The sequence below is a fragment of the Cyprinus carpio genome, chromosome A20, assembly GCF_018340385.1.
Source record: "Cyprinus carpio isolate SPL01 chromosome A20, ASM1834038v1, whole genome shotgun sequence".
Lineage (NCBI taxonomy): Eukaryota > Metazoa > Chordata > Actinopteri > Cypriniformes > Cyprinidae > Cyprinus > Cyprinus carpio.
This window is the reverse complement of record NC_056591.1, coordinates 27,283,384-27,295,944: the sequence shown is the minus strand read 5'-3', so window position 1 is coordinate 27,295,944 and position 12,561 is coordinate 27,283,384. Positions and strand designations below refer to the sequence as shown.

The window sequence follows — 12,561 nt, the reverse complement described above, 5'->3', positions numbered from 1 at the left end:
CTTAAAGCTCACCAATACTAAAATAATTTACATTAATTCTAATTTTAATAAAAACAGTGTTTACTATAATATTTTACATTACTCTGTTAAATGTGATAATCTTTGACACATTGTTAAAGCTGGAGATTATTGGGGGTAACAGGTCAGTCGACGGGAGGCGTTCCCGCGGTGCGCGCGCTCATTGGTGCACGAGCATCGGTCCGAGTGTCTGCAGGTTCGCCGTCACCTCAGAGGAACACCTGCTGTTTCTGCATTGGACATGGAGCGACTGGTATGAGCATGAGCTGTCTGTTGTTTACTTACCTTTTTTTTTTTTTTATTTATTTGTTCCGGACGTGCATTATGATAAAGAGTGTAGCGCGACACAACGCGACGCACCAGAACTTTTTATTTATTTATTTATTTATTTTAATAAACGCTTTTGTTATAATAAACGAAAAATTATTTGAAGTGTACCGTTACACCTATTTGGTGGTTAATAGCTAACTAATTTAAAGTACATTTGCAGTATGAACACGGTAAGAAAAGCGCTTTTGTTTCACTTTTTGTTTCGCCTTTGTGCAACTTTTTGTTTCTTTATTGAAAAAGACTTAAAATAACTTTATAAACTATACGTAGGACGCGTTTTGAGCTTTTTCATAATAATTCACCTTTCTGAATTTAAATTATATAATTTTATTTGAATTATAATTAGAAACAAAAACATCTTTGTTTCTGTGTTTGAGAAGTTGACAAATAAAAATATTATTTGCAAGTCCTCCGGGGTTTGTTACATCGCAATATTGGAAATATTTCTGTTTTAAACCATGAAGGCTGACATAGTATGTGCCGTCTGTTTTTATATTGTTTGTCAACACACATAGAGTAAGTTACTATGTATCTGGATCAACTAGTCGAGAAGACAAATATAAATATTTATACAAAACCATGCTGAAAATAAGTCAATAATGTTTGCTGATGCTAACTGTCTAACTAACAAGCTTCCTTGTGCTATATTGAGGTACTTTTTAAAAAATAAAGTCCAAATATTTTTATCAACCACCTAGATAGATTACATCTGAGGGGAAAAGAAAGTATGTGACGTTCAGAACATGGTAAGTACAGTAATTATCAAAGTGTGAAGTGATGCCCTCTGGAGGCATTTGGCCAGGAGTGTTTTTACACCACAGACAAAGTTTGAGAAGAAAAAAAATCATTATGAAAAGCTAATTATATTTTCCTTATTACATTCATTATTTCCTTATTGGTTATTTTGGGAAAATCACAGGTATTTTGAACAGTAAGATTAAATATATATATATATATATATATATATGTTAATATAAAATTAAATTATAAAATAGCCTATATAAAACTGCAAAATAAACATTCATCTATAGGTACTTTTTACTTAAGTACATAAAAAAATCTAGTACTTTTGTACTTTCACTCGAGTAAAATTGAAAACTGAGTAATTTTACTTTTAGTGGAGTAATATTTTATTATACGGATCTGTACTTTTACTCAAGTACTTGATTTGTGTACTTCGTTCACCACTGCGGATGAGCTTGTGTTATCAGCTTTTACCTGCTGTTAGGGATGATAACATACCTCAGAATGTTGCGACTGACCAATCAGAATCAAGTATTCCACAGAGCCGCGTAATAAAGACCAGATAACTTTAAACAAATGTTCTATTAACATTACTGGAACATAACTTTGACCTTTAACCGTTGTTATCTGGGTATGTATTGAAGCGTTATATTGCCGCTTTGAGTCTACTTAAACCTATTATTTCGGTAATTTCACAATGTTTTATTTTGGTTGTATGAAATTCTTTTTTATCAAATTAATGTAAATTTTTGGCTGTTCAGATATGTTTTGTGCTTGCTGGTTTGATACTGTTTATGCATGAGCTACTTAGATTTCGGCTTTATTGAACATGTAATATTGTGTGTATTAGAGTGCTGATGCGCTGGGTGCTGAAGCTGATGGCTTCTTTGACATGCTGGAGGAGAGGAGGCGGAGCAGTGATTTAAGTTACGCCTTCCGGTCCTTTAACCCTCTGCCATACCGCGGGGCCACGGACATTTCAGCTAGCACTCTCAACAGGATGGTGCTCGAATCACAGTACCTGAGCTACGTCATACAGGAGGTGAGAGACAGAGAGCGATGGTTATTAAAGGAAGATGTCATACCAGTTTTTCTCACCGTCTCTCGCTCACACACAGATCATGCTTGAGAGTGACGAACCGCGTGAGATGCTTCTAGAGGAGGCTTCTGCGCTGCTGGACGAGATGAGTCAAAACCTTCAGTTGGGATTCATTCGTCTGCTGGGCTACGCAATGAACAAAGTTTTTAAGAGCGTCTTCAGCTCGATACACGTCAATGAGGATGGACTCACACGGGTTAGAGTTTCTGTGCTTTTAAAAGTGTATTCTCTTTTAAAAGGAATGCTTCACTGAATTCTGTCATCATTCAGCTCCAGCAAGCCATTCAGGAGTATCCCGTCATCCTGTTGCCTAATCACAGGAGCTACATGGACTTCCTTGTTCTGTCTTACATCATGTTCACCTATGACCTCTCTATCCCCGTCATTGCAGCTGGAATTCGCAAGTATCTACCGATTTTAGGTGGTCGGGTCATATTTTGAATGCACTTTTTTATTTTAAGGATGCACTAAGTAATGAGCGTCATTTCGACAAATATTTGAAATGCCAGTAAATGCTGTCATGTCAAAACACAAAAATATAATTAAATTGGATTTAATAACTCATATTCCAGCTGTGGTAGTAAATTATTTCTCTACTCACTACTGCCCAAATCTGTCCATGTTTATTTCTCTTACAGCTCTGATGGGGATGAAGCTGATTGGTGAGATCTTTCGGCGGTCAGGAGCGTTCTTTATCCGTCGTGCCATTGGCTCAGACAAGCTGTACTGGGCGGTGCTGTCTGAGTACGTCAGAACCATTGTGCGGGTGAGAATTTAGGCTGTACTTTATTATTAGAAATTATTTTTCTAGAAATTACTGTACACTACCACTGTATACTAAAAGATGTCTGTTATGCTCACATAGGCTGCATTTTTTGTTAACAAATACAAGATAAACACTAATATTGTCAAATATTAAAACTGAATATTTGAATATATTTTCAAATGTAATTTATTTCTGTGATGCGCAGCTGAATTTTCAGCATCATTACTCCAGTCTTCAGTGTCACATGATCCTTCAGAAATCATTCTAATATGCTGATTTCTTATTATTATCAATGTTGAAAACAGTTGTGCTGGCTCATATTTTCGTGAAAACCTTGAAACATTGTTTTCAAGATTCTTTGATGAATAGAAAGTTCAAAATAACAGCATGTTTTTGCAATAGACTGCATTTAGTATCATTTAGTCCTATTTTGCACAATTAATCAGTGCACATTATTAAAGAGCCCTAAAAATAATCCTGAATAAGTATTTGGGAATAGTTATTGTATATTGTACTACAGAAATGCTTATTTAGCCCCCAAAATATAATTAGCGTTGACACTCACAGTAGTTGTTTTTCTGCAGACAGGTTATGCTCCATTAGAGTTTTATATTGAAGGATTACGGAGCAGAACGCTGAAATCTCTCACACCAAAACTAGGTAAGCTTGTGGTTAAGATGGTGATCTGGAAATGCGGGGTTCTGCATGTTCTCCAGCTGTGTTTGGATCCTCACAGGAATGTTGCACATGGTGCTAGAGCCTTTTTTTAAAGGAGAGGTGTTTGACATCAGTCTGGTGCCCATCAGCATCAGTTACGAGCGCGTGTTGGAGGAGTCGCTCCTCGCTCATGAGCTGCTGGGTGTGCCTAAACCAAAAGAGACCACAGGGGTACAGTCTGTGAAAAACACAAAGAGAGCAGAAGTCTAATGCATTTCAAAATATACGGGAATGAACTTGGTTCTGAGCTCTTGCTGTGCATCTGCAGGCTTTGCTGAAGGCCAGGACTGTGCTGAAGGAGAATTATGGCTGCATGCATGTGTTCTTTGGCAACCCTGTGTCAGTAAGAGACCTGGTGAAGGGAAAAATAAACCACAGACAGTATAATCTGGTGCCCAGGTAATAAACACACTAGGGTTAGTAAACTAAACTAAACCTAAAAACATTAAAAAAAAAACTTTAATTACTTGAAATAAAATACATTTTAATTGAAATAAAATATACAATCTTAAGCTTATTTTATTTCAACTACTTGCCTAGACAACACTTCTCATTTTTATGAAATTAAACTGGATGTAATAAAATAGCTAAAACTGAAACAAAACTTAATAAAATCTAAATAAACATTAAAAAAGTAATAAAAATGACAAAAAACTACATTAAAGGTGACCTATTATGCCCCTTTTTACAAGATGTAAAATAAGTCTCTGATGTCCCCAGAGTGTGTATGTGAAGTTTTAGCTCAAAATACCCCATAGATAATTTTAATAGCTTGTTGAAATGGTCACTTTTAGGGTATGAGCTAAAATGAGCCGTTTTTGTGTTTGTCCCTTTAAATGCAAATGAGCTGGTGCTCCCGCCTCCCTTTTCAGAAGAGGGCAGAGCTTCAAGAGCTTATGCTCTGGCCAAACAGGACAATATCACAATCTGTCTGTACTGTACAGTAAATGCATGTTTATGAATTACACAGACTGGGAGCACGGCGTGATAAAAATAACGTCATAGCTGGACCCATGGTGCCGTCGTGCACTTTCACATTATGAGCTTGACAAATTCAAGAGGTCGACTCCACATATGTTTCCATATGCAAATTTTAACTACCACATTCCTGTTTACGATCATTCTGGTAGCACGTGAAGGCAACATCAATGAAAACAGGCAGAAACAGTGGTAGCTTTTAGCAACATTAGCCTTACAGAGAGCCAAGAAGCTCTTTTGGAAAACAAAATATAATGCGTGATGCTTACTTTGTCTGGACGTTTGCACACAAAGCGTTGGTATCGATCCCTCTTTCAGATGCAATCTTAGCATAACTCAAGCGCTGAACTGACCCTCGTTTGTGAGGCAGTCCGGCGTAAAATGATTAGCACCAACATATAAGACTTTTCTGGGGGGGTTTTCCGGGACATTTCCTTTCGAAAATGAAATTTAACCACTGTGTCCTCAGCGGCCTATGGAGACTCCTAAGTTCGTTGGTGCATCCCAACACACAACACTTGTAAAGCCTCTTTGGCTCTGACCTTGTATCTCCAGCAGCTACAGCAAGAAAACAGTAATGGCGGACTGCTGCAGCTCACTCAGGACGGGGTCCATGCTAATAGGGCAGAGATCGTCACAATTTTCCCAAGTATGATGTCAATATAGGGAGAAATCTGGAACCGCTCGTTTGGAGAGACTGTTTATGATTTATTGGGATTATATAAAAAATGAGTGGGTGGATTTTTACCATTACAGGCTGGTTGTTTTCACACTCTGCAGCCACACAGCTGTGTTCAAACACCTTATAAAAGTGATTTTTGCATAATAGGTCACCTTTAAAAACTACTATGAAAACAGAAAATAAAAAAATGAAAATGAAAACTAAAACTAATAAAACATGTCTGTCTCTGTGATATTAAAATAACACTCAAACACTTGTCTATTCAAACAAAAAATACTTGAAATTGCAGTAAAAAATTATTTAAATTGCTGGTTCCCAAAGCTGGGGTATTTATTATGAATAAAATAGTTCAATATAAGTATTTATGTATTTAAATATTATTAAATAAAAACAACAAAATTTAATTGAATGAATAAATTGTTTTAATTTTTAAGTGTTTTTAAAGCTTTGTTACACTTTATGTTTGTTTTTGTCCAAAGATTTTGCCAGTCTGGTCAAATAATGAGTCAAAATAGAATATTACTCTTTTCATGCCAGAGTGTTATTTTTAAGTTTCCAGCCACTGCCAGCATTTTTGATCATATTCACAAATCTTTCATGACACTGCATTTTGTTGTATGAAATATTATATATCCAAAAAAAAAACAAAAAAAAAAAAAAAATAACAAAGCCTCTGTTTAAAGAAATTTTGATTTTTGCAAACAAGGATTGGCATAATAACTTGTCAATAGTAGAGAAGTGTTGTTCAATAAATGACAGAAAATATCATCAGTGGTGGGGAAAGTTAAAAGTCACAACTGATATTCAGTCCCCACACTGCAAATGCAAGGTCAAGTTGAGTGCAGTGCATTGTGGGATATACAGTATTATGCACAGTGTGTGCCTATGCCATCCTGCTCATTTTTTGCATCTATTTGCTATATCCTATGCGAACAGACGCATACTACACAAAGAATACATACTCCATACTGCAGAAGTAGTAGTATGCTCACTCTTTTTGCTTCTGTCTCTTTAACAGAGACCTGCCTATGAAGCCCAGTAAGGAGATGCAGGAGTTTGTATCTGGTCTAGCCCACACGATCATCCGTTTGCAAGAGAGAAATGTGGTACTGAGCGCCTGGAACCTGATGGCTGTGGTTCTCCTTCAGAACCTCCAGGGCATTGATTTGGACCTGCTGACCCAGAAAACCCTGTGGCTGAGGAGACTTGCCCAGCGGTTTGGAGCTCATCTCAGATGGCCCGGTAAGGACGTGTGTAGAGATGATGCTCTATAAGTAAAAGTGGGATTGCATTACAAAATACTGTAAAAATACAATCAGCTAGTGGCTTCAGTGCTTTATAGACAACTTTTGTTGCATGCTGTCAGTTGACATAGAAAGTATTTTTGATTCATTTGTCAGTTTGAATAAGAAAAATCCTATTTGCACTGATGTACTTACAATAGACCTTTATAAGGCAGGATGTTAAAATACAAGCCAAAACTGAAGATCATACAAAAAATGCATGAGATTAGTGTGATTAAAATCAAAATTACATCTCATATTTGCATTTATATGGTCCGACTGTTTGGACCATGTAAATGCAGTTATTTCTGATTGATGCACATATACCAGAGAAAGTAGAAAAACTTGATCATAACAAGTACTGATCATAACTTGATCATATTTTTCCCCCAGTAAGAATATTCATGAGGGTCTCTAACTAGTTTAGTTTTCTGTGTATTGTGAACATCTTGTGATGGTTCTTTGTGATTGGGACCAGCAATGAACGAAAGCCACAAACCCCCATTCAGGGCTGTTCCTTCTGCAACCACACAGATTGACCGTTCAATATGGGGCAAATGGGACAGAAGCTCTTAAATTTGTGTGTTGAGTCTTTTGGAACATGCTTATTTAAGTCCCTTTTAATTCCAATAATAACTTCTTAACAGCAAAAATAATAGCAACAACATCACAAAACACCACTCATATTTTCATCAGAAATCTACTTTTACAGTGTTCATCATTTAAAAGTATATTTGTATACATCAGAACATACCATTTTCCCCTCTTTTTTTATTTGAAGAGAATGTTTCGGATTCTGAGGTGATGTCATCGAGCGTGAGCCTGCATCACTCAGTTGTACGCTGTGAGGGGGGGCGTGTCTATTTAGTGGAGGAGGAAGGGCCAGGACCTGTCACTCAGGAGGAGGGCGTGTTCAAACAAGCTGCTGCGGTGCTCATGTGCGCCTCCTACAGGAATCAAGCAGTACATGTATTCACAAGACCAGCTATGGTGGCTGTTGCTATGACAACAGCTGCAAGCCATAGGACAGGTGAGTGGTATCACAGGACGTCAACTACGTAGGGCTCTATGATGTCTGCAATGTGAACAGAATCCTGGAATCCAGTCACAAAAATTGTATTTATTGTATAATGCAGAATTTGATAATACAATATTAAATCATAAAACACAGAAACCATAAAGATTCAAACTGTTCTTTAAATTCAATTAAAAATCCTTTTTTATTATTAAAATATATTTAAACTATTAAAACAGAATCCAGACAGATGAAATACAATTTAGGGAATATAATAAAATGGATCTATAATAAAATATATTTTATTTTGGGGAAATAAAATAAAATGGATTTCATACGGCCTAAACTATATCCCAAATGCTGACTTTTTTCTTTTGTGGAATATTTTGAGGAATTTCCAAGAAGTTCTTTTTTATACATGGAAGGTCTATTGATTTCTAAGCACCATAATAGTGTTGCATATGCCTATTCAAACTTGCATCAGAAGATTTTCAGTAAATAAATTACTTAAATGTTTGTTTGATCCTCACACAGAGCTATTGTTCGACTCAAGAACAGTTAGGGTGAAGCACAAAAATTATATTTGCTATTTCTATTGTTCTTTTGGCACTTTTTTGTCATTTTTTGAACTCAAAAGCCTCAGTCCCCATTCACTTTAAATGTTAAAAGAGCAGTGTGCTTAAGTTTTGTTCTTTCAGAAGAAAGAAGTCAAACAGGTTTGGAATGACATGAGGCTGAATAAATGAATTATTATTGTCAAATATTTGAACCAATGTCACTCTGTTTACTTTCTAGACGACATCTTTCATAATTTTACGTTCCTGCTGGAGCTCTTTTCCAATGAGTTTGTTGTAATTCCTGGTCAAGCTGTTCAGGTGAGTCACACTGTTTAAATAAAGCTGTTAAACATATGACATCCATCTAAACATCCATTCTCTCTCTCAGGACTTTGAGGAGGGCTGTTCTTTGCTACAGGAGTCTGGTGTAATCGGCCGCTCTGATGAAGAGATCTATGTGAAAGACAATGGCCAAGAAACCATCATCTTCCTCAGAGCGATTCTGCAGCCCTTCATTGAGAGCTATCAGGTGATTATTGTTGTTTACACAATTGTCCAGGCAGTTCACCATCTTCACTGGCAAGTTTGTACTCACCCCCAGGCCATCCAAGATGTAGATGAGTTTGTTTTTTATCAGATTTGGAAAAATGCAGCATCACTTGTTCATCAATGGATCCTCAGCAGTGAATGGGTGCCGTCAGAATGAGAGTCCAAACATCTGATAAAAACATCACAATAATCCACAAGTAATCTGCATCACTCCAGTCCATCAGTTAACATCTTGTGATGTGAAAAGCTGTGTGTTTGTAAAAAAAAAAACGAATCCATTATTAAGGCGTTTTTGACTTCAAACCTTTGCTTCTGGCTAAAATATGATTGCATAATCCATATTAATCCCATTACATCCGCTTTCTCCAGTGAAAAAGTCCATCCCCTGTTGTTCGCTCACATCAAAATCCATCAACATATTTGTTTATAACTGTTTTCACTCATAAACGGTGCTTGATCTGTCTATATTTTTCTCCTGATTCAGACAAGACGACTTTTTCACTGGAGAAAACAATGTTATGGATAGTGGACTCTTATATTTTAGTCATAAGACATTAACTGATGGAGTGGAGTGGTGTGGATTACTTGTGGATTATTCTGATGTTTTTATCAGCTGTTTGGACTCTCATTCTGACGGCACCCATTCACTGCAGAGGATCCTGTGGTGAGCAAGTGATGTAATGCTTCATTTCTCCAAATCCGTTCCCATGAAGAAACAAATTTATTTACAGCTTGGATGGCCTGAGTACATTTTCGAAATGTTAATTTTTGGCTGAACTACTCCTTTAATATAAACGAAGCTGTGTGTGTTTAGGTGGTGTTTAGGTACCTGTGTGAAGAGAGTTCGCAGACATTGAGTGAGAAGATGTTTTCAACCAACATCCGCAGTTTCATCATGAAGCTCCTTATTTCAGGTGTGGGTCAGTTCTAGCAATATCTGTGAAATAATCTTGTGAATTATGTAACAGATTAATTAAATCAGTTAATGCTATAATTTAAAACAGATTATTATTGTCAATATGTCTCTCTATCAGGTGAAGTTCAGTCGTATGAGTGTTTATCATCTGACCTGCATAAGAATGTTCTCTCAGCTTTGCTCAGGATGGATGCCGTGACCAAAACTAAAGTGTAAACCGCTTCAACACACATCTAAGATATTAAATTTGAAACTGGAATGGATTAACGAGCACAGAAATTAAGATAATTGTAACGTCTTTGTTTTTCAGTGATGACCAGAATGAGTTTAGCGTGAATAAACCTGCAGTGAAGAAAATATGGGACATGCTGAGTAAGATTATCGATTGTTTTTTGTCCTGATCTACAGCTTTCTATCGCAAATTAAAGGGTATTCATGCTCTATTGTGTAGAGTAATGTGCTGTACATCATCTTCTTCATTACAGGTCATGGATGGACTCCTCAGATCAGTGTAGACGCCAGACTGTGATGAGAAGAATCAGACAACAGCAACTCTCGATTCTTTTATTGTAAAATTGCTAATATGTGTAAGTTCTGTATGAGTTTTTAGTGTCAAACACAGAACAAACCTGCTGCTCTAAATGTGAAAAATCATTTATTTTCAACTGTTATTGCAGTATATATGTTTATGTTTAATGAAATAATTTTCTAATTGTGTAATTGTTAACAAAAAAATATATTTTTGTATGATATTGTAATATCTTGATTACTGCTGTATGTAAAGAAACATGAAATAATAGTTTTACAAAATGTGAACAGAAAGCCTTCAGCCATAAACCATATAAACACCGATATGTTAAGATAAGTGTACATTAACAAATAAAAAATAAAAGTGTCAAAAAGATACTTTACTACCATGGTATACGTCTTAAAGTGAAGTTTCAGAAAGAGTGTGGTCTAATGCTGTGCCTAATTCACAAGCAAGGAAATTATTAGCAAAATGGTTAAATAGTATATAGCACTTTTCAAGTAATAGAATTATTTTTTCCCCAATGATTTGGTTGGTCCAGATTACAAAACTATTTAAAAGGGATTAATTCACAAGACAGACTGATCTTCTCAAGTTCGACTCCCTGTGTGTTCCTCATAGAGCTCATATGGCTTCAGAAGCTACTTTTTGTGGTGAACTGTTCCTTTGAGGAATTCTCAACTATGTTCTTTTTTCAGAGGTATAATCAACCACTTTTTGTCCTGTGAAGTGAAGGGTTGAGCTCAACAGCATTTAAAGAGCTCAACAGCATTTAGGTATTCCTCCACCTGTTTTCTCTGTTCCTGTAATTCCTTTTTGTCTTTCTTCTGTTCTTTCTCCCATTCATCCAAATCCTCTTGAGAAAGCAGCATCTTTTGCGGCCAGCGCACCGTGGACACAATGAGAAACAGCGCCGCCTGCAGGACGTGTCTGACAGCGACACACAGAGTCGACACGACCGCCAGAAACAGAGAGAGAGACTCCCAGAGCAAACACACTCCTTCCAGGATATGAACATAGGCTTTTCTACGACTCTTAAGATACTCGGTCCGAGTACTACACCGTAACAAATTTTCATTAATGCAATCAGTGGTCAAATCAATACGCCGAGCTTTAACCATGTGTTGGCCGGCACGACGCAGGTGTAACAGCACCAGGTACAGCTGACACACGGCTGTGGCCAATGCATGAAGAACCAAACGACACTCGCCAATAGTTTTTCCTGCGAATGAGAAAGAATCGCATATAAAACAGATGTTAATGTTTTGAAAGTTTACACCTACTGCTCTCTCGAATATTTATAGCTCGTTTCTGCAGAGCACAAAATAAAAAAGAAGACTAACTGATTGTGCACGACGCTTTAAAAAAGAAGCCACAATTGTGAAACACAGTAACAAAAATGGCAATAATAAGAAATAGTTTTAAATTGTGAGAAATACCTCTCACCCTACTTTTTTTTACTTTCGAGACAGCGCCGTGTAAATATATGAAGGAACAGCCTAATCCATTTTCAGTATAAGACTCTAAAGTGTCATATTTACCATCCGCGAAAAAAATGATCCAAATAAGCAACAGAATCCACATTCTGACGATGGCTGTGATCCTCGGACAGACGTGAAAATGGAATGGCAGTCTGTTCTTGAGAAATGAAACTGAAGACACGCCACATTCCTTCTGTTTGCCCTCCCACAGTAGTAGTTGTGAGATAGTAAATGTCATATTAACATTGTTTTGCTAGGTATTTTATTTTTTTATCACACTGTAGCTGTGTCCGAAATAGGCACTCGTTCACTCATTCACTAATTCACTAATCCCTATATAGTGTAGCAGGGTCGGGTTCTTCTTTAGGGCAACTCACCACCAAAGTGCAAAAGGAGGATGGATTTATTTGTTAATATATATATATATATTTTAAATCACATTCAACCACAGCTGTCACTGTTCTTGACTGCTTGATCTGCCTCTGTATATATAGTCCAATCAGAGTCAAGTCACATTATGTGGAGCACTGCCCCTTTTTGGGTGATTTCACTGGCCGGGTACTTTTCACTTACTGTTTTTCGAATACTATTCTGACATACCACCAAAGTCCCTTTAAGGCAGGGGTGTCAAACTCAATACCTGCGGGCCCGGAGCCCAGAAGTGTCTAGATTCAACCCTAATTAAACACACCTGATCCAACTAATCAAGTCCTTCAGGCTTATTTGAAAGCTACATGGTATGTGTGCTGGAGCAGGGTTGGAACAAAACTCTGCAAGGCTCCGGCCCTCCAGGAATTGAGTTTGACGCACGTGCTTTAAAGGTGGGGTAAGTGATTTCTGGTAGCCAATGTTGATATTTTAAATCACCAAAACAAACATGCCCCTACCCCAAAAGGG

At 37.0% G+C, this 12,561-nt stretch overlaps 2 protein-coding genes across 4 annotated transcripts; one reads left to right on the top strand and one right to left on the bottom strand.

Annotated features, from left to right (window-relative positions):
- Positions 1-133: 133 nt before the first annotated feature.
- Positions 134-10,565, top strand: LOC109112872 (dihydroxyacetone phosphate acyltransferase-like). Of its 3 annotated transcripts, none has more exons than XM_042778291.1 (16): positions 134-271; positions 1,943-2,134; positions 2,211-2,387; positions 2,462-2,591; positions 2,830-2,957; positions 3,542-3,617; positions 3,694-3,845; positions 3,943-4,073; positions 6,353-6,576; positions 7,399-7,647; positions 8,428-8,507; positions 8,578-8,718; positions 9,553-9,652; positions 9,773-9,866; positions 9,965-10,026; positions 10,140-10,565. In XM_042778291.1, the coding sequence occupies exons 1-16, from the start codon at positions 260-262 to the stop codon at positions 10,181-10,183; spliced, it is 1,992 nt and encodes a 663-aa protein (XP_042634225.1). In that variant the 5' UTR covers positions 134-259; the 3' UTR covers positions 10,184-10,565. The 3 variants fall into 3 exon arrangements, with proteins under 3 accessions (XP_042634225.1, XP_042634226.1, XP_042634227.1); XM_042778292.1 differs by lacking the exon at positions 134-271 and adding an exon at positions 317-518; XM_042778293.1 differs by lacking the exon at positions 134-271 and adding an exon at positions 589-1,094.
- Positions 10,205-12,041, bottom strand: LOC122149041. The gene is made up of 2 exons (XM_042778295.1): positions 11,725-12,041; positions 10,205-11,405 (listed from the first exon to the last, which is right to left on the bottom strand). The coding sequence occupies exons 1-2, from the start codon at positions 11,900-11,902 to the stop codon at positions 10,927-10,929; spliced, it is 657 nt and encodes a 218-aa protein (XP_042634229.1). The 5' UTR covers positions 11,903-12,041; the 3' UTR covers positions 10,205-10,926.
- Positions 12,042-12,561: the final 520 nt, after the last annotated feature.